Here is a 20478-nt window from a genome sequence, read left to right on the forward strand (position 1 = left end):
TGAACGATGCGAAAAGAGCAAGCAAAAGGAACAAACGAAATAGAAAGACGAATCACCACTGCACAAGACCCGAATACGACCAAACCCCTCTCCTTCTCTCCCTGTGATCTGCGACGCCAAGAACTCGATCTTCTTACACCTTGTTATCAGTCCCCGTCTCGCCTCCAAGCGTTGTCGTTTCCTGACTGTTTCCGCCCACCGCTTGACCCGTCGGTTCCGGTGTCGCAGCTGGACTCGGTGCCGAACCCGTCGCCGGACTCTGAGTCGCCGTCGTCGGTTTACTCGCCATCCTCCTATCCAACGCCTCGAGAGCCATTGCTCTTCTCCTCTCTGCTTCGGCTCGAGCTCCCCCTGGTACCGAAGTGTACGTCGCACCTCCTACTGTATTTGTTGCGACTCCTCCAGTCGATCCAGATTCGAGGTCGACGGATGACCATGCTTGAATGAGGCCGAATCGGACGGCGAGGGAGAAAACAAAGTTTGCGAGAATTGCAACGTATTTTCTGAGATCAGGCGCGAGGAGAGTCAGATCAGGGAGAGAAAGGGGAAGAGAGAGGAAGGAGATACGCACTGGATGAAGGGAGGGAACCAGTTGGAGAAGGCGAAAGTTTCGGAACGGTCTCCTCGGAAATCGGATCCTTCGTTCTTTTTCAAGAATCGGAGGTAGAGGTATGCTACGAGCCAACCGAATTGGATCTAGCAGCATTATTCCTCGATGAGTATCGATTGAAGGCATGAAAGCTGGAGAGGAAACTGACGAGGATGTAAGGAGATTGGTATCCCAAAAGACAAGCGACGTTCGAGAAAGTCACGTAAGCCATGGGCAAACTCTACAGCACACACGGATGGTTAGCACGAGTGATACGTCAAAGGGAAAGGCCAGAAAATAGCGTACCTTCACTCTCGCTTTGATCGCACCACCGAACATTTGAACTTGATGTTCCGGAATTAATTGAGTGAATGCGACCAAGAATCCAACTTGGAGAGCTTCTAGTCCATGATAACTCATATCGTAGCTGTATGGTGGAGCGAGTCAGTTTGAGGAAGCCAGGCGAAGGAGGAAGGAAACGAGAATTTACAGGAATAATTGTTTGTTGCCCAAAACGATCGATTCGACGACGCTCACTACGAGAGCGATACCGTTCGAAACGATCACGGTAAATAGCGCAAATTTGACGAGTTCTTGAGCTCCCCAAACTCGTTCAAGGTAACGACCGGCGAGAGGGAGAGTGAGTAACGAAACGAGGAACTACGCTCGTCGGAATCCGTTGGTCGCCGGTCAGCTCACAGCGAAATTTACGACAGAGTAGTAAAGGGCTCACCTCGATCAGGTTGGTCTCTGTGAACGCCGAAGTGACGATTGTCCAAGGGTTGTAAACAAAGTTCGCCGCGACCAGGTTCAACCACGGTACCGTACTCCCATTATCTCCTGTTGTTGCTCCACCAATCGGTTCTCCGGTACGTGCGATTGATAGTCGAGCCAAGAAGTATAAAGTCGAACAAACGATCAAAGTCAACGTCAACCCTCGAGTCGCGGGTGGGAGCGATAAGGCCGAGTTCAGGATTGTCGGCATCTTGCAGGCGAGTCGAAGATGGGTCAACTCCTTTGATAGGAGTGAATGGAAGCAGAGCAAAACACTTCGCTTCTCTGACAAAAGTTGATCGATCGACTCTTTCTTCTCACTCAATCTCCGCCCGATGCTCCCGAAGACCTCTTGACCAAACCGACTTCGCGCGCAGAGGCGTTCCGAGCGCACGTTTCAGCTTCGAACACCCACCTGAACCGAAACGAATCGACAATTACAAGAAGAAATCAACACGTCGCTCCCGCACTCATCGCGTACGGGCAGTCCCATGGTATACTCAAGATCTTAGATTTGGCTGGCGCGTGCTTTGCGGTAGATATCTCTGGTTTCGTTGATGATGCCGATGCCGTTTACTGTGTCCCTCCCGAACTTTTTGCGACATTCGCACCCATTCTACGTGAAGATGCAGCAGAGACTATCGAAGCTGTCAACAAATCAACTCTCTTGTCTGTCATGACTGGCGCCCGCTCGACAAACCCTTCGTTGGCGAAAGCTTCTGTACAATCCTCCCTCTACTGCAACCCTCGATCATTTCGATTACATCCTCACGCGGCGACCCCGACCTGAATTTCGGCATTCACAGCGCCAATCGGTTAATGGGGGAAGAGGCGGAGGAGGTCAACGAGAAAGAAATAGAAATGGAGAAACCAGAAGGTTCCGCTTCGTCTCTCAAACTCCTCTCGCAGCATTCGGACGTGAAAACCAGTACCCTCGAGCTCGATGCGCTGACGAGTAGCTGAGCGCAGAGCGAGTAGCTGAGCGCAGAGCGACTGAACAAGTGCAAGACGTACGTCGGACATCCCAGCTCTCTTTTCCTATCTTCGCTTGTAGAGATTCAACTTCATCGATTGCGCTTTCGTAACGTCAGGCTTTCAAAGTACTTGAAGGGTGATATCCTATATCTGTTTCTGTCTGTAATGCGCGCTGCCCGGCTTGACGCATTGTCGATTGTCCCGCGGAGACTCCTCGGAGGTTGTCGAGAACTGAGCGGGAAACGATCTTTGCCCTTGACTCTCGAACATCCACTGGAATCACTTCTTTCCCTCCGCCACCTTCATACAGCCTTGGGGCGATTGGATCAGGCCCGCTGAACGGGGTTGAGGTATGTTGTGCCGCTTGTCTCGCTCCCTCCTTCCTTCCTCCTTCCTTCCTCCTCCCTTGACGTCTTTCAGCAGGGATCTCCTCTCCTCGTTACTTAGGCTTATATGGGGCTGACGAACCGCTAGTGCATGGAACAGTCACCCAGATCGCCATGGATGCCACCTCGGAAACGAAGCCGGTCCCTCTGACGATTGACGACTCTCCCTCGATCCGTTATTTCGATCTCCTTCCTCCCGAGCTAATCAACGACATTGTTGGAAGCTTCGAAGATATTGACCATCAAGATCGCCAACGGACTCTCCACTCTCTTTGCCTCACTTCTAAGAAATTCGCAACTTTCGCCAGACCTCTTCTCTTTACACGCGTCGACACTTCGTTCCGCTACAACGTGCTCCCACTCCTTATCGATAACAACTCAGACAAATCACTCGCGCTTGTAAAAACTCTCAACTTCGGGCCCAGCGGATCGGAAGCGCGCGAAGACTTCAAGTTGCTCCACCTCCAGAAATTGGCAACGGTTGCGACAAGGCTGCGTACAGTGAATATTTACTGGAGTTACTCTGTCCTGAAACCGTTCATCGGCACGAGTACGTACCAAATTATGTTTCCCTCTCCCGAAATCGCATCTTCTGATCAATTCTTCCTTTTCCCGCAGACATCACTACACTCTCGCTCGGCGCGGTCCGATTCGAAACACAGAAAGTCTTCTGCTTCCCACAGCTAGTCCGCCTTTGCATTCAGAACTGCTATCTCGGCGACAATTTCCGCTGCGACCTCCCGAAACTCAAGCATTTTGTGTACTCGGGTTTTTACGACTCGCCACCGAATCGTGATGAATCCGAATTCGTGCTCCAAGTCGCCCCTTCCCTCATCTCCCTCACAACCAACGATAAAATGCTTCAGACCCTTCCCAGCTCGATCCTCTCCCTTCCGACCCTCTCCATTCTGACGGAGGCTGGCCTCGACGAGTCATTCACTTCCGGATCGTTTTCCCCAACCAATCCCAACCTCTGCCTCGTCGTGTATCAGGACCCAGATACGTTTACCCCCCGACCTCAAGTGGTGGACAAACTTCGAGAATGGGCTCGTCGCGTCGAAGATCTCGGAGGTAATCCCGAAACGCTCACCTTCGTAATAGCAGGAGGAGAACAAGTAGTAGACGAAGCGAGTTGTGAAAGGTGGGCGAAGCGTCTGATCGAAGACTTCCAGTCGGTGTGTCCGCTTCCGAGCTTGACGACCGCAATTCGAATCAGGTGGACCCTTGCCTTTGAAGACACCGTTCCGGATACCTTCCTTCGTGTTGCGGAACGACGATATCAAGCGTACCTCGATAGGATGGAGAATGACAAGTTAAGCGAAGGAGCGGACTAGGCGAAATGTCGACGTTGGCTTTTTAGACTCATTCGCTCTCTATGTTTGCTCACTTCCAGTTTCTCTCCTACGTAATTACTGTTCTTTTGTGCAAGCTCCGTGATTGATCTGTGTCGACAAAGAGGAAAGAGCAACCCAGCTCGAGTAAAAAACGCACGTGCCGGTCGAACCTCAAATCGAAACAACTTCGCTCTTTCTCTCCCTCGTTCCTCGGGTTACAGCAGGATGCTTCTCGAAGCGCTCCATTTGCTCCTTGTCTCATCAACATTCGCCTTTGCCGCCCTCGAACTCCACCCTTCGACCTCAGCGAGTTATCCCTTTTCCATTCATCTCCCGCTAAATTCGACGAACAACAACACACGGAACAGCACAGCACCTCCAGCGATCGTCTCCTTGCACGGATCGGGGTCGAGAGGTACCGCAGATGAAGTAGGGGACAAGACTCGATGGGATGGTGTAGGTTGGTTGATCTCCCAGTTTGAATCGGGGAATCGAACGGGAGCACAGCAGATCGTTGCGGAGGAGTATCTGTGAGTACGAGTACATCATGGGGTGGGAATAGGGCTGACCCTCGATCTGGGTACAGGACAATTCTACCTCTTTTACCCGAATCAACGTTCGTTTCCCCTTTCTGCTCACTGCTAGGGCGATAAAAGCTGAATCGAGACGCTATACTCATAGAGACGCATGGGACTCGCAGGGCGTGATCTCAGTGCTGAATGCCGTCGCAGAATTAGCTCGAAATGATACAAAATATGCGTTCGACACCTCTCGAGTGACTCTCGCTGGCTATTCAATCGTGAGTTCCACTATCATCTACTCATTGAACCTCGCTGACCCATTATACACGCCGACAGGGAGCTTACGGAGCTTGGTACACCGCGTTCAACTACAGTTATCCGACTCCCTTTTCTTCGATCGTCGCTTTCGGAGGTTCCTCTGGTCTCACGAAGTCTCGGCTTTCAACCCTTGTTGATCCACCTCAGAACGTCTCGACACTCTCGATCTACGCCGCTGGAGGATCAATCGATGAGAAACAACCCGGTTCAGCTCCAAAAGAAACTCTTTCGCAACTCGACAAACTCGCGGATCCGGGATTAAGCCGGAATTGGACGGCGGTCGAGCTCGAGGGAATGAATCACAAGACGATGAGTCAACAAGCTTGGTTCGATATGGGTTGGATCGAGTGGGTGAACGAACAGCAGAAAGGAGGGAGAAACGATTCAGAAGTCGGAGTTTCTCGGGCGTCGGGAGGGCTGACGAGTAGAGCGACTCGGAGTATCAGGATCGGGTGGTGGTGATATCGTAGCATCTTAGGGTATGGTTCGCATCTATAAACTGTTGTTTCCTCTAATTTTATCTCCTGCATTTCTGTTTGTTCTCGCTCTTGATGAAGCTCTCCCCCCCCCAACCCCCCCTGCTTCACGGCGATGGAGCTCTCCTCAGTCTACAAGCTGCTGGCGAAAGACGTCACCAGTTGAAGCGTACTGGTGAAAATTTCGCAAGCGAGTCGAGAATCGATGCGAGGTTGGTGCTTTTCACATCGTATTTCGCACGCCGAGGAGGACACTATAAGATAGAAGGCACTTTCACCCTTGTGGGTCTGCGAGCTCTTCCAGCAATCAGCGAGACTGTTGTGCGAGAAAAGGAGTTCTTGATCTTTCTGTGCTCTTCCCTTCACTCGATTACCCTCAGCGCCAACGAAAAGCTCCCAGAGACACTCGATACCCTCAGAGTAGCGTCTGCAAGTCGCTAGCAAGTCTCGCACGTCTCCCTGAACCAGTACGAGCCGAGAGTTCGAACAACGAAACGACACGTCCTCTCTCACTACCCGACTCGTGCGTACAGCCCGATGATACGATAGAGTCAGTGAAACTAACCTGATGTATTACATTGCGACGTAGAGCTCCTTCCTTGAAGATGCCGATCCCGTTCATCCCTCCCGAAATCGTTTCCGAAATCCTTTCCCAGCTGCAGTTCCACCTCGGAGATGACGACCATCAGATCAGTGACAATGTCGGCAACTCGACCTCTCTCGTCTGTCGTAGCTGGCGGCCTCTCGGACAAGCCCTCTGCTGGCGAGAAATCTCAATCAAACCTCCTTCCGCTTCGTCTCTCCTCGATCACCTCAGCTTGTATCCCGATATTCGGGAGCTCGTACAGGTATTGAAGATCAGAACGCCTATTCCGGTACAGAATGATTTTGGTGCTGCCGAAGAGGACCCCGTAACCTGGCCCGAGGAAGATTACGAGCCGTCGCTTGAACTCCTCACGCAGCTCCCACAATTGAGGCTGGTTAAATTCCATCTCGGAAATTGTGGTTACCTTGAGAAAGGCGTCATCCTCTGCTCAACGCTTCCGAAACTCGAACACCTTGATGTCTTCGGGTTGGCTCTTCGCATTACCTCCGAACTGAAAAACGCTCTTCGTAAAGGATTCCCAGTCTTGAAGTATCTCGGCTTGAACCCCGTCAGACTCATACAGGTGGACGACTCGGTGGTACCGATCCGCGAAGAAAAGGAGGAGGAGGAGGACGTTGGCGTCGGTTCGACCTTTTCGAAGAGCTCGTTGCTTGGAGTCACCTTCTTGGGCAGTTCAGGAGAAGGAACAGATCCAGAACCGGCTCTCTTTGACGTTCTCAAATCCGCCTTCAATTGGTCTCAAGTGCAAATCTGCATACTTGGAGGACCGTACTTAGTCGAAGAGATTCTCCTCGATCTGGTTCGTCAACCCAACCTAGTTACCCTGGAGATCAACCCTATGGAGCGCGACCTCGAAGAGCTCTTCTCAACGATCGTTGCCGTCCTTCCTCACATGAAGCATCTCAGGTTTCTCGAAGTCACGCCGAGCTACGTGGAAGAAAACAACCTCGTATCCCCGGTTGAGATCTGGGATTTCCTGGATCTCATCCCGCCGAACCTGAAAGTCTTCGCACTCCCTCAAATCGCGTTCAATCCGGACGATTTCTACGAGTTCCCTAGCGCGTGGACATGCAAGAGGCAAGGGAAGAAACCACATCGAATTTTCAAGACTCTAGCATCTAGAGAGCGTCCTCTTATTCTCTACGAGTTTGATATCGAGGATGGAAAAGAGTGGTGTCAATGAAGAAGGTGCGTTGATCTGTTCTTGAATATGATGTCAAGCTCGTATTGATCCTTCCGTTTCTCTCGTTCCATCCTAGCAGAGTTGTCTCATCGCCTGGAACGTCCCTGGAGAACAGCAGAGGTAGTCGAAAGCAGTAGGATTGAAGAAAGTTGGAAAAGAAGAGATTGATCTCTCGTGGAGGAATGGTTTGTTTCGTTTTTTGCTTTGTTGTCGTGTTTCCTTCTCGCTTCTCCTTTGTATTGATTAATCTCGTTAGCTTCACTCCCTGTCTGCACAGTAAGTCAAGTATACCCTAGCGAAAGTCGAGCTGCACAAGCCGAGAGCTGGTATCGGTTCGCACGAGCTTCGACGGACACTCTCGTCGTCGCTCGCAAAGGCAGCGCTCCTGGTGGCTCACGTCTCGTCAGCAGTATCCATACGATAGCGTGTAGTGCTCGAGATGACTGTTGAGCCATCTCGCTTTCCTGTCTGAGCGAAGATTCATCGAGGGAAAATTCAGAAAGCGCACAAGTTAAACGATGCGAGGTGCGTGCACCTTGCACGTGTTCAAGGTGTCGAGTCCTGAAAATCTTTGATTCGTCACGAGTAGTGCAAACGTATGTAGAGCGAAATATCGAGCCAGGAGACTCGAATCCCGCTGCGAAACGTTGAGAACGGAATCGTTCCTTTCTCTCCTTCTCCTCACCCTCCCTGTTCCGCCTCGCCTTACTGTCACGACCTCACGCAGAGTAGAAGAGATCAACAACATAGTACACGAGTCCTACATCGTCGTCTCGCTCTCTCCAAGGGTCGGACTCGAGGGAACAATGTCGTCTCAAATTGGGCAATGTGTCGTCTGTGGGAAAGACTGTTCGACTCGGTGCAGTGCGTGTGCGGCTCATGAACTAGACTGGATGTTCTTCTGCTCGACTGAGCATCAGAAACTCGTGCGTTCCTACTCTGCTTTGAATGCTCGGACTCCCAACTAACCTAGCGCCGACCTTACAGATCTGGTTCACTCACAAACGAGTATGCGGAAGAGATCAATGGGAATGGCAGGCGCATGGGAAGGAAGAAAGGATCTTGATCGAAGAACAGCTCAAGAAACGTTTCTCAGAACGAAGAGAACGCCTTAACTATCCATTGCCTGGTGATGAACTCGCTGCGATGATCGAAAGTATGGGAGCAAGGACATACGAGGTACGTGGTGCCCTGAGCTTCCCCTACGCCTCTGCTCTTTAGATTCGCTCAATTCTGATTTCGCAGGACATTCTTGTGGGCTTCTGGGGACCGTCAGTCCTACACGGCGACATTCCTTCGAGGGTCAACAAAGGAATGCGTGCACTCGGACTCTACTGCCGATGTATCTCTTTGAAGGGTCAAATGACCGGGAGGCAGGAACTCGCAGTTCTTTCCGAAGATCCTTTCGACTGGCTTAGCAACTTCGAAGGGCTGCACTGGAAGAAGTTCAACAAATCCGATCCGAAACCCTTCTTCGACAAGATGCACCATCGACTCTTGATCCTCTTCACCCTCCTCTCGAATCGTTACCGCCTGGCCAATTTCGGAGACGAACTACGAGCTCAAATTCAACATGCGTACGAAGTCAGGAAGCTCTCACTCGAAGCGGATGTATCTGATAAGGAGGGTGCAGATGGACTCGTCGCCATCCTCGATACAACTTTCGCGCAGGGAGACCTCGATAGGAATCTTCGAGCTTTGTACCACCTTTGACCGCTCCTCGGTTTGCTCTTTCGTTTGTTCGATGTCAATTTCTGTCTGTTGCTGTCTGTCGTTTGCCGTGGAACCCTGAACGGAATGAAGAATCACAGGACCTGATCAATCCAAGCTCACCGTCGGAGAGAGCTTCGAGATTCTTTGTTGAATGATGAGATTAGCAGTAGGATGACGAGGTAAATCTAGGCAGTCAACAGAATGCAAGGGTATCGGGATAATGAAGGGCCTACAAGGACTCTTGAGGTATCAAAGATGAGGGGTATCGTGTGACTTAGAGAATCCGAATTAATGTGGACTCGACGACGATCATGCAAATTTGGCGGTAGGGAACCATCTACAACGAGTGATTGATTCGTCAATATGTAGGGACAAGCCGAAGAGGACAGAGAGCTTTTCGCACCTAGTATCCAGACTTCTGATGTTTCTTTTCCCTCTCTCCCCCATCAACAAGCTCATCAATCTCCCGACATTGCTAGAGCCTGTAATGACTAACGCATCTGATCGAGTCGAGAGGAAGGTGACGTCCCGAACGAAGAAACGGGATTGAGAAATTCGATCGGAGAGGGGAAGGGAGTTGAAAGTAATCTCATTCTACAATCGACGGACAGAGGTTCAGCTACATCTCAGCGAGTCGAAGGGACACTCGAAGCGAGACTCACGAATCCAGCAGGAATGACAGGTCCAGCCTGTGCGGTCGTTTGGTCTTCCTTCGGTACGGCTTTCGCAGCCTGATGAGCTACGATCTTCCAATGAGCAGCTCCATGATCGTGGCGATGATTCGAACCGATTCCTCTTCTTCTTTGTGCCATTGCTTGATCCTTAGATAGCTTTCTCCTTTCGTTTCTCCCGCGAACGATGATCTTCTCCATTCTCTTCGCTGGTTCTCCTCTGTCCTCCTCTTCCGCTTCCACCGCAGACTCGGAAGTTCCGACGACTCTGAACCTTTCCGCCAGCGGATGAGCTCGGAACTTCTCGACAGCTCCTTCGTCATCGGACATCAGAACCATCGTCGCTTTTCCTTCCTCCTCCCAACCAGCCGATAGCTTCATCAAGTATTCGATTTGTTCTTCTCTCGATGAAGAAAGAGTCGCGATCGGTTGGATGTCGACAGGTGAGTCGTCGAGGAGATTATTGACCGATTTGATCGCGGCGGCGAAATAGTTCGTGATCATCGAATCGTGAAGACCCGGAGTCGCAGTATAGGAAGAAGAGTACGGAGAGGGTGCAGTCGAGGAAGAGGAAGAGTCAGGAGAGGAGGAGGAAGATTGAGCTTGAGCGGGACCGATTCGATCAGTTTCGAGGTATTTGTCTCCCAGACTAGGAAGCGAGTTCGTCGACGAGTCAGTCAGTAAGATATCATCTATTTCTCGAAGGGTGAGAGTAGGCGAGCGTACCGAACATGGACACCGATTACGAGATCTCCCACTCGTTTCTTTTCTCCTTCTTCCGAGTCCATCTTTGGCGGAAGATCCAGCCTCTGTTCCAACTCGTCGACCATATCTTGAACTTCTCGATTGACCCTCCAAATCCTCTTCACTTGATCGCTCAACCTTTCGAAAATTTCTCCAAACACCTCCGGAATCGTTTCTTCTCCATCGTTCAAACCTCCCAGGTCTTTCTCGTCCCCCTTCTCCAGTAGTGATGTCGAGTCTTTGCGGTGTAATCGATCGAGTTGAGTCGATGTCGTAAATAGCTTGAGAACGGTTTGATCCAGTCCATCCATATCCCTCTGAGGTCCCCATACGACATGTTTCGTATCTTTTGCCCAATCCGGTATCCATCCGCCTCCCTCCTCATCTTCTTGGGTTGTCGATAATCTCGCAAGATCATTCTCGTTTAATTTGACTTTCACTCTTTTCGTCCCTTTCCCGGGCGGTCGACACCTCAAGCTCGGCTTACCGTTTGATGGGAACGTTAAAGGTAGTGTCGGCTGTAGCGGTTCGAAATAGCTCGTGAAGGGACCGTAGTTCCATTGGGAAGAGTCGAGGAGGAGAGTGTAGTTGAAAAGGGTCGAGAGTGTAGAGAGACGGAGGAGGAGGTTCAGTTCGGAGCCTTGACCGTGGAGACCTGTCGGAGGGACATCGTGTGAGCCAATTCCAGAGCGAGAGAGTAAGCGGAAGAGGACGAACCGGCGAAACGGAACAAAAACGTTTTCCGGCAAAACGGTAGAGAGGCTAACGACTCATGATCTTCGTCTACATGACCGCCCTCCGCTACTGTTTCTTCGTCGTTCCTTGTCGTCGCTGGTACATTCGGCCGCGATTGGTTGAGCGATCTTTGTTCGACTGCCTCAAACCCAGTTCCGTCCTCCTCCTCTGCTCTGAATCGCTCGCATCCTCCCTTCGTCGAGCTGAGTAGCAGGAGGGTAGTCACGATAAGCACTGCCCATAGGATCCCACCTCGGATCCTCCGTTTGAAGCGGTTTGAAGAGTAAACTGGTAATCCGGTCACGGAAATCGACGGGGCCCTTGAATGGATAGTCGAGGGTGGAGTCGTAGGGGGAGAAGAGGTCGGTATTGAGGTGTAGGCGTGCATGGATGCTCTGAGAGATGAAGATTCTGGGCGGCGCGTATTTCGAGTGCTCGTGCGCGTGTGGGAGGGAGAGTACCGGTGACCTAGTTGAATTTCAGCATCTTTGGCTTTATGATTGTGGAGTCTGCAGGCGTGTGTTCTTCAGGTGAGCGGAAGAGGACAAGAACAAGTCGCGTCGCGGAAGTCTCTCTCTCTTGGCGCGAACCCCAATCGAATCCTCTTTCCGACTGCCGCTCAGCTAGGAGGTACGAAGGTACTCGCGAATTCTTTGCGCGCCCGTAAAACGTACCTGAGGTGAGTTCCGTTGGTTTCTCGCTCGACCCGTTCCCTTCATCTAGATTCTTCGATCAAGTCGAAACCTCGACCTCTACACAGTCGGGCGCCCACTCAGAGACTGAAGAAGATAGCTGACTATCTGTTCTTTGCATCACAGTCGCCTTTCGAGATGGTTTCGACAACTTCCACTTCCTCTCCGACTCCAAGTCATCTCTTTGATCGTCTTCCGCCCGAGATCCTCTCCCAGATCTTCGAGGATGTCACCAAGCAAACTCTGAGTACCGAAGAATCGCGCAAGACGCACTACAACATCCTCCGCTCTCTCTGCCTCGTTTCGAAACTCTTCCGTTCTTTCGCTCAATCACTTCTTCTCAAGCACGTCTCTCTCGCAATGGGATCTGGACACAAGTTGCTCGAACGCTTATTCTGGAACAATTCAAAGGAGGCACTCGGAACCGTTGAGGTCTTCTACTGGGACGAAGAAGCGAAAGCAACTCCTATGCTCAAGAAGTTCGTCAAGTTGGCTTCGAACTTGCAAGAAGTAACGATCGTCTGTGCACTATCACCACTGAAGGCATTCTTTGGCTCGAGTAAGCAGTCTGTTCTCGTTCTTTTCTTCTTTGCTTTTACTCGCTGGCTGATTCGAGCTCTTTCCCGCTGAGTGCCGAGCAGATATCACGACACTCTCCCTCACGAACGTCACAGTGTCATTAGAAGGAGCTGTATTCTCGTTCCCCCAACTACTACGCCTCAGCATGTTCAATGGCGAAATGCGCAACGAAGGAGGAATCAGTTTCAAACTTCCAAAATTGAAACATCTCGCTTGGTTGCGTTGGTACTCAGCCCCCAACTCCCAAGAGTTCGATTTACTTGGTCGGCTCGCCCCTCAACTCGACTCGTTGACGACTTGCCTCAGCACTAAGTTTGGACTTCCTCCTTCGATTTTCTCCCTCCCTTCTCTTTCCGTCCTCGTCCAGTTTTGGCAACCGCAGCAAATTGAACCTACCCTTGATGGAGTCAAAAACCTCTACATCATCTTGTTAGCCGCCAAACAAAAGAACGGGAGAGACCGTGTTGGGGCGGCAGAACTTGTCGAATTGGATAAATGGATTCGACTGGTCGGGACTCCTGGGCATCAACTCGAAACTCTTACCGTCGCGCCTTTCCGAGGGAATGAGCCATCAAGTGAGGCACTCCTTCGAGCCGCTTCGCTCGTCCAAGCCTGTGAAGAGAAAGGAATCGAGGTGTTTTGGGAAGAGAGAGGAGATAATGTAGCATTCGACGACCGCGTCCCGGCCAGCTTCATTCGTCGAGCTGAGTCGAGTCACTGAGTCGAGGAGTAGAGGGTGGGAAATCCGATCGGGAAAAGGCAAAGAGAGGCGGAGTCAGGAAGTTTTGTCTTTTATCGTTGTGTTTTCGGGATGCAATTTCTTTGTCGACTCCTTAGTGATTCTTAGCAACCCATGGTCCGTATCGCGCTTCCTTGTAATCAGGGAGATGCGATCGAGGAAGAGCAGCAACTCGTGAGGAATGAGGCGAAAGTTTCTCGCGACGCTTGTGTTTTCGCCTCTGACTTTTCGTCACCACTCGCACACTTGCACTTCAATCAGCTCTCGAACACTCTCGCTTGACTTACAGCCGGACAATCAACAGCATCGCGAACGGGGAGCAGCTCATCATCCCACTTCTCCCGCTCCAAATCGTCCCAATCTTGCAGCCCGTGGAACCTCGAAAGAACTGTAGACTGAGTCAGTGAGTTCTCCGGTATGTCATCGTACCCTTCCGCGCTCTCTCCCTTTGGCAGCTGACCCGTGAATCTCGCTTGTTTCTTGATCTAGCAGGTTGATCAGGGAACTACCGGAGGACATCCAGGACCGCTTGAGGGTAGCATGTCACCCCAGAAGGTAAGCTTAGCTCCCTAGAAAGAGGAGTGCATCGATTCTAGACCCGAAACTGACCTCACCCAACAGGCCGAAATTGATCACCTCTCTCGCTTGCCAGTCGAGCTCCTCGACTCGATTTTCGAACAAGTTGTCAACGTGACGCCGCGCCCGATAGCGAAGCCCCTCCTCCCCTCGCAGGAACGAGCACTCTATCGAAAGGTCGTCGTTTCATCCCTACGAAGATTCTCTCGACTCGTTCGTACTCTCGACGCTCGACCTCACAAGGGTCAACACGTCGAAAATCTCACATGGTACGTTACGGGAGGTGGAGACCGCAACAAGATCGACCGTCAAAGTCTCTTGTGCCATTTATCGAATCTGGTTGAGATCACCTTTGCCGACTTCGATGCAGCAAGCAGTCGTTTATCGCTTGAACAACCAGAGCTCCTTCCGTCTCTTCGACGATGTCAATTCTTCAACACTCCGATCGACTCGTCAACCGTGGATCTTCTGAGTCGCATTCCGACTCTCCGTGTCGTCGGAGTATCCTCGATCTGGACCAGGGAGGATGACGAAAATGACTGGAACCCAGCTCGTCAAGTCCTCCAACTCTCTCTTCGATGCAAACGCAGTAGGCAACCCCCGACTCCGTCAGAACTTCTCCGATTCTTCCCCTCGGCGTTCATTTCTTCTATCGATGTCACGGTCCACGATCGTCGAACTACCCTCAAACTCTTTGCAAACCTCGATTCTCGACTACTCTCTCTTCGACTTCAGTGCGAGAACCTTCGTCTTAAGAGCAGCTTGATTGATCATATTCTTCCCCAATTATCGAACCTTCGACATCTCCACCTCCACGCTCCCTTCTTCTCCGAAAACCTTGCGAGTCACCTCCTCAATCTGTCTAATCTCGAATCTCTCAGCCTCATCTATCACGAAAACATTCCGAAACTCGAAAAACTCTTCGACAATCTCGATCGTTTGCCCCGCCTCCGCGAGCTCACCATCGAGTACCTCGGGTTCAAACAAGGCCCTATCTTTGACTTTGGGGAAGTCGACGAAGATGCCGACAATCCAGACGCTCGTTATAACGACCCTCGATCCCACCTCGACAACATCCTCATCATGGCCGATATGGATAAATGGGAGCTTCCTTGGAGTCGAAACAGCTCCGAAGCCATGACTCAAGCGATCAAGATGGAGAAGAAGGCGGAAGCAGTCGGTCTTGTCGTCGATAGTAATCTTGCGAAACTCGTCCAACATTTCGAGCTTCGAGTTGTCGAGTGTTTCAATCGAGCCGTTGGAGACCTCTACTTCAATGGTCGCGTCAAACCTCTCGAGTACGCTCTCTCTCTCGCCAAGGAACATGGACTCGACATCGATCGACTCGGAATCGACTTGGAAGACGATCCCGCTTCGCACGATCTCGAATGGTTTGAATTCAGAGCTGGAAGAGCACAGGGTTTCTCGGGTACAGAACCATGCCGCGTTTACGGACTGAAGTACGAAAAATAGTAGTTGGAGTATCCTGAGTTGGTCATCGGAGGATGAAAGAAGTGTCGAAGCGCATCAGGGTTTGGGGAGAAGCGAGATTCAGTCAACTTGCGACGAGATGTCAATCAAGGTGTATGTACTCGTCTCCTCGATCTACATTCTGGGGATCGTCTACTGAGCTCTACACGAGAAAACAGTCGCGATTGTTTCGATTCTTCGAGTTTGATCAAGTTTTGCCCACTCTTGTAATCTTTCTCTTTTTACTCTCTAGCCGTGTAACCTCGCATGTACGCTTTCGACAGGGACACGGAGAGTGTTATACGCTATCAGCACCGACTTCGTCACTTCCACAAGCATCGCTCCGTTGAGTGCTCGCAATACCACTTCATCAGTTCGTCCCTTCTATGCGATTGTGATGGTCCCGACCCTGGATATAAGCCTCCTGTAGACATTGCTGATTGTCACCATCGTCGTCGACTTCGTTCCCAGAACCGTCTCGATTTCCTTTTCTCGATCAGAAGAAACTTTGCTCGACGTCAGTGCCTTGACTTTCTTGCCCGTTCTCGAGCGCCTCGACTTGTTCGTGTAAGTCTCCCTCTCCTATACAGCTTGATACCGAGACCACAACCCGTACGCTAAAACAGTCAGTCGCATCCAGCTCGGTTTTCGATGCGACCACCTGATCGTGCAGAAAGTTTCGGCGAATCGTCTCGCGAACACATTTCTCTCACTTGCTGACCCCTCGGCGGGAACAGTCGATTGAAGCCTTTCAAACCCACAACCGGAAACGAATCAACAACTCAAAAAAACGCAAACGACTCTTTCACATCCAGACCCCCTTCCAATCCCTTTCCGCCGGTGACTTCTCCCTGTGTCAAAGGATCAATCCGAATAGTACTACACACAGAGACGGAAGAACGAAACAATTTCGTTTGAGCTCAAGGTAAAAGCGAGGGAAGAAACAAACTGACCTTGATTTCGGTTACTCGGCACCACTTGTTCCCCTGATCGGTCTCGTATTCGCAGAGACAAAGAGGGCGATCACGATCCGAGAGCGTCTCAAGTACTCGAAGTGCTTCTTTTTCCTCAACTCCAAAGTCGAACGGGCTGTGGAACTCGTGGGAACCGAAAGCAATCTGGGGGAGGCAGGGGTCTCGAGGTTTGACGGAATGAGCTCAAGAAATTCCCAGATCTCGACAGGTGATACGACGAAGTTCGCCGGCTCAAGGCTCTTTTCGACGTGGAGAGACTTGAGGGCTGTCATACGAGGGAGGACGCCGACGATTGTCGAAAAGGTTTCTCCAAGGTCACGTTGGATAGGAAGGAGGAACAGGTTGATCAAGGACGGTAGGCGAATCACGTCGAGCAGAATTTCTTTCTCGAGGAACGATCCTCCGATGAGGCACAGACCTACGCGAGACCAGTCGAAGGCGGATTTGAGGAGGTCGAGGACGTCGAGGAGGTTGCTGATGATAGGAACTTTCTCGTTTTCCCCCGATAACCACGTCATCAAGCCGACTGTTCGAAGTTGGCTTTTCGAAGAGGTTGCGACGACGGCAGAATCCTCCTCCTCCTCCTCCTCCTCCTCCTCCTCCTCTTGTTTGTGAAGCAGAGTGTCCTCCATCGTGGGGGTCTGTACTGGTTTGAGCATGAGAGTTTTCAAAACTGGGAAGCCTTTGCGAAAAGCGGTTTTGACCTGCGGAGTGATACGAAGAGCCGTTCCAAGGAGGTGAAGATCTTCGAGTTTCTGTAACTTTGAGCAGAGGATGATAATTTCGTCGAGACCTGGGTAGCTTTGAAAATCGAAGCGAACAAATTTCAATTCGGGACACATCGAGAGGAGTTCAATTGACGGCTCGTAGGCGTCAATCTCTTCGTCCGCCTCATCGGAGTCGTAACTGTCGTCATCCCTCGGCAGATTGGGACTACGAATGTCGAGTTTGAGCACGAGATTCGTAAGATGGGGATACAGCAAGAGATGATCGAGGAGATCGGGAGCAGAAAGAGGTTCGATCGAAAGACTGCTCCAGCGAAGTCCGACAGGGCGCCAGCTACGACATACGAGAGAGGTTGATTTGCCGACAGCTTCGGTGATTTGTGCTTCGTCTTCTAGGTTGAAATGCGAGAGGACTTCAGAAACAATATGAATCGGGATGAACGGAACCGGCATCTTCAGAGAGAGGGGATCTATAGCGCGAGCTGGTCGTATCAGTACGCCCGAGTGCTCTATCCATAGGATCAGGTTCACATACAGAAGGAGGAGGAATGTGTCCAAGTTCTCGTTCGTATCTGATCGATAGAGGATCCGGATCTGCTAGGGATCACTGAAGGCTAGTCTCAGCGTTGACGATCGTTCTAGCACGTTTTTCGAGGGGTCGAGAGGGAAGGTCGTGATGAGTAGAAGGGAAAGGAACGCTTCACCTCTTCCCGTTCCGACCTCCCTCCCGAACTACCGAAAACTTATCAGAGACCTCAAGGAGCAATCAGAGCGGACTTTCGTACTTCTTGGACACGCCTGAGTAAGTCTGACGCCTGTTTCGCTTCACCCTCTCCGTTCATCTACTATCTTCGATTGAGTCGGTACCACCATCCCTGAACGCCCTTAGAGGCTTTCAAAGTCTCGAAAATATAGCTAATTAGGTCTCCGCTGCATCACAGAACCTTTCGAGATGGCGGATTCGACCTCGAGCACTTCCCTCTCTCCAAGTCGTCTCTTCGACCGTCTTCCCACCGAGACACTCTCCCAAATCTTCGAGGACGTCAGCAAGGAAGCCCTGAGCACCGAACACACGCGCAAAGCGCATTACAAAATCCTACGCTCTCTTTGCCTCGTCTCGAAGCTCTTCCGCTCTTTCGCTCAACCTCTCCTCCTCAAGCACGTCTCGCTCGCTATGGGATCTGGACCAAAAGTGCTCGAACGTCTACTCTCGAACAACTCAAAGGAGGCGATCGCAACTATTGAGAACTTTTATTACGACGAAAAATTGACGAACCTTATCCCGTCGCTCAAGAAGTTCATCAAGTTGGCCTCGAACCTCGAACAAGCTTACGTCGATAACCGTCAGCTCCCACCACTCAAGGCGTTCTTGGGCTCGAGTGCGTATACTTTTCTCGAGTCGAAGTGATGCGCTCGAGAATTGACTTCTTGTCTTTTCCGATAGATATCACGACCCTCTCGCTGAAAGACATCATGATGACATTGAAAGGAGCTGTATTCTCGCTCCCTCAACTTGTCCGTCTCAGCATGGTCACTTGTCCGATTCACAACGAAGGAGGAATCCGATTCGAACTTCCGAAATTGAAACATCTCGCTTGGTTCGGTTACAGCTCGTTCCTCTACCCTCAAGAGTTCGATTTCATTGATCGCCTCGCCCCTCAACTCGATTCGTTCACCACCCAACTTATCAATAAAGCTGCTCTTCCTCCCTCGATTTTCTCCCTCCCTTCCCTCTCCGTGCTCATTGAATTTTACCCAACTCATACCCGTATCGAAAATCTCGACGGAATTCGACACCTGTACTTCGACCTGAGCGGAGCTCTCCTGTTTGGGGGTTTCTGGGCTCGATTGATCGGGAGTTCGGAACAACGTCAACTTGAAACTGTCACGCTCGAACGTTTGCGAAAGGACGACTTGACCCCCAGTTGCATCCTCAAGATCAAAGATTTCGTCAAGTTCTGCGAGGAGAACGGAATCGAAGTGATTTGGCAAGAAAGAGTTGATGGACATACTTTTTACGATCTCGTTCCAGCTAGTTTCATTCGTCGAGCCGAGTCTCGTCATCAGGACAGGAATGAAGTCCAGTCGTCGAAACAAGGAGCGGAGATTAGGAAAGTCGATCGGGACAAGAGAGGAAGAGACGTAGCGGATTCAGCGAGTTTTGCGTTCTTTCGTTCCGTGAGGATCTACTATTTCTGTTGAGTCTTTTTTTTGTTTGTGCAAGTTTCTCTTTGGTATGTGGCCAAGCGCGGGTTGCCGTGTATCTTCTGCTGAGCAAGTGAGCGGCTCGAACCGGAGAAGCGAGCTGAAAACTTCGCTAAGACGGGACTTTGTACGTCCGAGGTCCCCCTTGTCGCTTGTTCTCTCGTCTTCTGAAACTGCATCCAGAAACTTCAGGCGAGTCTCTGTAAAGCTTCCATACCTGAGCAAGTTGCTGCAGGGTTCGACAGCGCTTTGATCTGTAACCCACTCTTTCCATTCTGCACCTTCCTCCTCCCATTTCATCTGCACTACAGCGCGCGCTAGCCGGTCCTCTCGGCTCTGCCTCACTCATCAGTAGCCCCATTCACCGTTCGCGAGCTTCCCTCCTTCGAAACCACCGATTCTTCCACCTCATCAAGGAAAGCATGTCATCGACTCACAAGGGTAGCTGTGTCGTCTGTGGGAAGGAGTGTAACACTCGCTGTAGTGCCTGTGCAGCTCATGGAACCGATTGGATGTTCTTCTGCTCAAAGGATCACCAGAAATTGGTGCGACTCCCTCTCTCTTCTGAACGTCGCCTGTCGTATTGGCGTTTGGCTATCCGGGCTGACTCCTCGCGGGATTGAGTAGATCTGGTTCACCCACAAGCGAGTCTGTGGGAAACAAGGATGGGAATGGCCCGAACTTTCGAAAACTGAACAAGGCTGGTACGACGACTATTCTTTGAAAAACCGACATGTGCGCGCAAGTTTGTCGGACATTGAGACTGGGGATTCCATGAATGGTTTAGCCTACGAAAAGATGGAGGTGAGTACCCGAAAAGCTACCAAAGCTCGAAGGTTGGATTCCGATTAACTCTGGTCGTTTCTTTCCAGCGAACCTTTTCGCAATTGCGACTTCCGAGCACGGTCATGTCTTGTTTCGCCCGTGAGATCCGCTACTCTGCCTTCGCATTCCGTTGCAACCACGTCAAAATCTCTCCCTCCGAACGTTTCGATCGAATTTCGCAAGATCCTTTCGGTTTCTTGACGTACTTCGAGGAAGATGGTTGGAAAGACTTGTCGCACACTTTCGACACTCCCTACTTCCGAGATCTTCATCATCGTTTCTTGATTCTCTGTACGATCTTGACCATTCATTACAAAGATCGTCAACTCGTCGAACAACACAAACCCTGGATCTCTCACGCAATGAAAGAAGTGAAGGGACAATTGGCGAAGGCCGAAGGAGCGGAGGATAAGAAGAAAGCGAAAGGATTGGGAGAAATGTTGGATAGGGAGTTTGGAGGAGGAAAAACTGGACTTGATTTCGCTCCTCCTCTTTGTTTTGACGATTGTGCATGTTGCTCGTGAATATTGTTGCTGAAAAGCATTTGTTTCTGTGCCCGTCTTCTTGACTCGTTCAGACTCTTGTCAGCGAATAAAGGAGTATGAACACCTCCGAAACAGCAAAAAACTGAGCGTCTCTTTCTGTCCCGAAGCTCGCTCAGGAAAGC

The 20478-nt window shown here is 51.0% G+C and overlaps 7 protein-coding genes across 7 annotated transcripts; 4 read left to right on the forward strand and 3 right to left on the reverse strand.

Annotated features, from left to right (window-relative positions):
• Positions 1 to 133: 133 nt before the first annotated feature.
• Positions 134 to 1574, reverse strand: JCM6883_003869 (uncharacterized protein; the record flags this gene model as incomplete). The annotated part of the gene is made up of 6 exons (XM_076631950.1): positions 134 to 503; positions 572 to 696; positions 759 to 830; positions 896 to 1016; positions 1080 to 1249; positions 1323 to 1574. The coding sequence occupies 6 exons, from the start codon at positions 1572 to 1574 to the stop codon at positions 134 to 136; spliced, it is 1110 nt and encodes a 369-aa protein (XP_076488073.1).
• A 2709-nt stretch (positions 1575 to 4283) lies between these two features.
• On the forward strand, positions 4284 to 8876 carry JCM6883_003870 (uncharacterized protein; the record flags this gene model as incomplete). The annotated part of the gene is made up of 8 exons (XM_076631951.1): positions 4284 to 4588; positions 4645 to 4674; positions 4740 to 4857; positions 4916 to 5244; positions 5963 to 7042; positions 7891 to 8089; positions 8151 to 8342; positions 8409 to 8876. The coding sequence occupies 8 exons, from the start codon at positions 4284 to 4286 to the stop codon at positions 8874 to 8876; spliced, it is 2721 nt and encodes a 906-aa protein (XP_076488074.1).
• A 309-nt stretch (positions 8877 to 9185) lies between these two features.
• On the reverse strand, positions 9186 to 11414 carry JCM6883_003871 (uncharacterized protein; the record flags this gene model as incomplete). The annotated part of the gene is made up of 5 exons (XM_076631952.1): positions 9186 to 9213; positions 9280 to 9470; positions 9539 to 10196; positions 10274 to 10946; positions 11009 to 11414. 5 exons carry the CDS (start codon positions 11412 to 11414, stop codon positions 9186 to 9188), a joined length of 1956 nt encoding a protein of 651 aa, XP_076488075.1.
• A 442-nt stretch (positions 11415 to 11856) lies between these two features.
• On the forward strand, positions 11857 to 15085 carry JCM6883_003872 (uncharacterized protein; the record flags this gene model as incomplete). Its single annotated transcript, XM_076631953.1, has 4 exons — positions 11857 to 12277; positions 12360 to 12931; positions 13529 to 13591; positions 13658 to 15085. The coding sequence occupies 4 exons, from the start codon at positions 11857 to 11859 to the stop codon at positions 15083 to 15085; spliced, it is 2484 nt and encodes an 827-aa protein (XP_076488076.1).
• A 961-nt stretch (positions 15086 to 16046) lies between these two features.
• Positions 16047 to 17234, reverse strand: JCM6883_003873 (uncharacterized protein; the record flags this gene model as incomplete). Its single annotated transcript, XM_076631954.1, has 1 exon — positions 16047 to 17234. The coding sequence occupies one exon, from the start codon at positions 17232 to 17234 to the stop codon at positions 16047 to 16049; it is 1188 nt and encodes a 395-aa protein (XP_076488077.1).
• Positions 17235 to 17733: 499 nt separating this feature from the next.
• Positions 17734 to 18983, forward strand: JCM6883_003874 (uncharacterized protein; the record flags this gene model as incomplete). Its single annotated transcript, XM_076631955.1, has 2 exons — positions 17734 to 18160; positions 18226 to 18983. 2 exons carry the CDS (start codon positions 17734 to 17736, stop codon positions 18981 to 18983), a joined length of 1185 nt encoding a protein of 394 aa, XP_076488078.1.
• A 425-nt stretch (positions 18984 to 19408) lies between these two features.
• JCM6883_003875 (zinc finger MYND domain-containing protein) lies at positions 19409 to 20335 on the forward strand (the record flags this gene model as incomplete). The annotated part of the gene is made up of 3 exons (XM_076631956.1): positions 19409 to 19531; positions 19614 to 19790; positions 19859 to 20335. The coding sequence occupies 3 exons, from the start codon at positions 19409 to 19411 to the stop codon at positions 20333 to 20335; spliced, it is 777 nt and encodes a 258-aa protein (XP_076488079.1).
• Between the last annotated feature and the right edge of the window lie 143 nt (positions 20336 to 20478).

This window comes from Sporobolomyces salmoneus, assembly GCF_050403485.1.
Source record: "Sporobolomyces salmoneus JCM6883 DNA, S_salmoneus_JCM6883_v1_ctg21, whole genome shotgun sequence".
Taxonomy (NCBI): Eukaryota; Fungi; Basidiomycota; class Microbotryomycetes; order Sporidiobolales; family Sporidiobolaceae; genus Sporobolomyces; species Sporobolomyces salmoneus.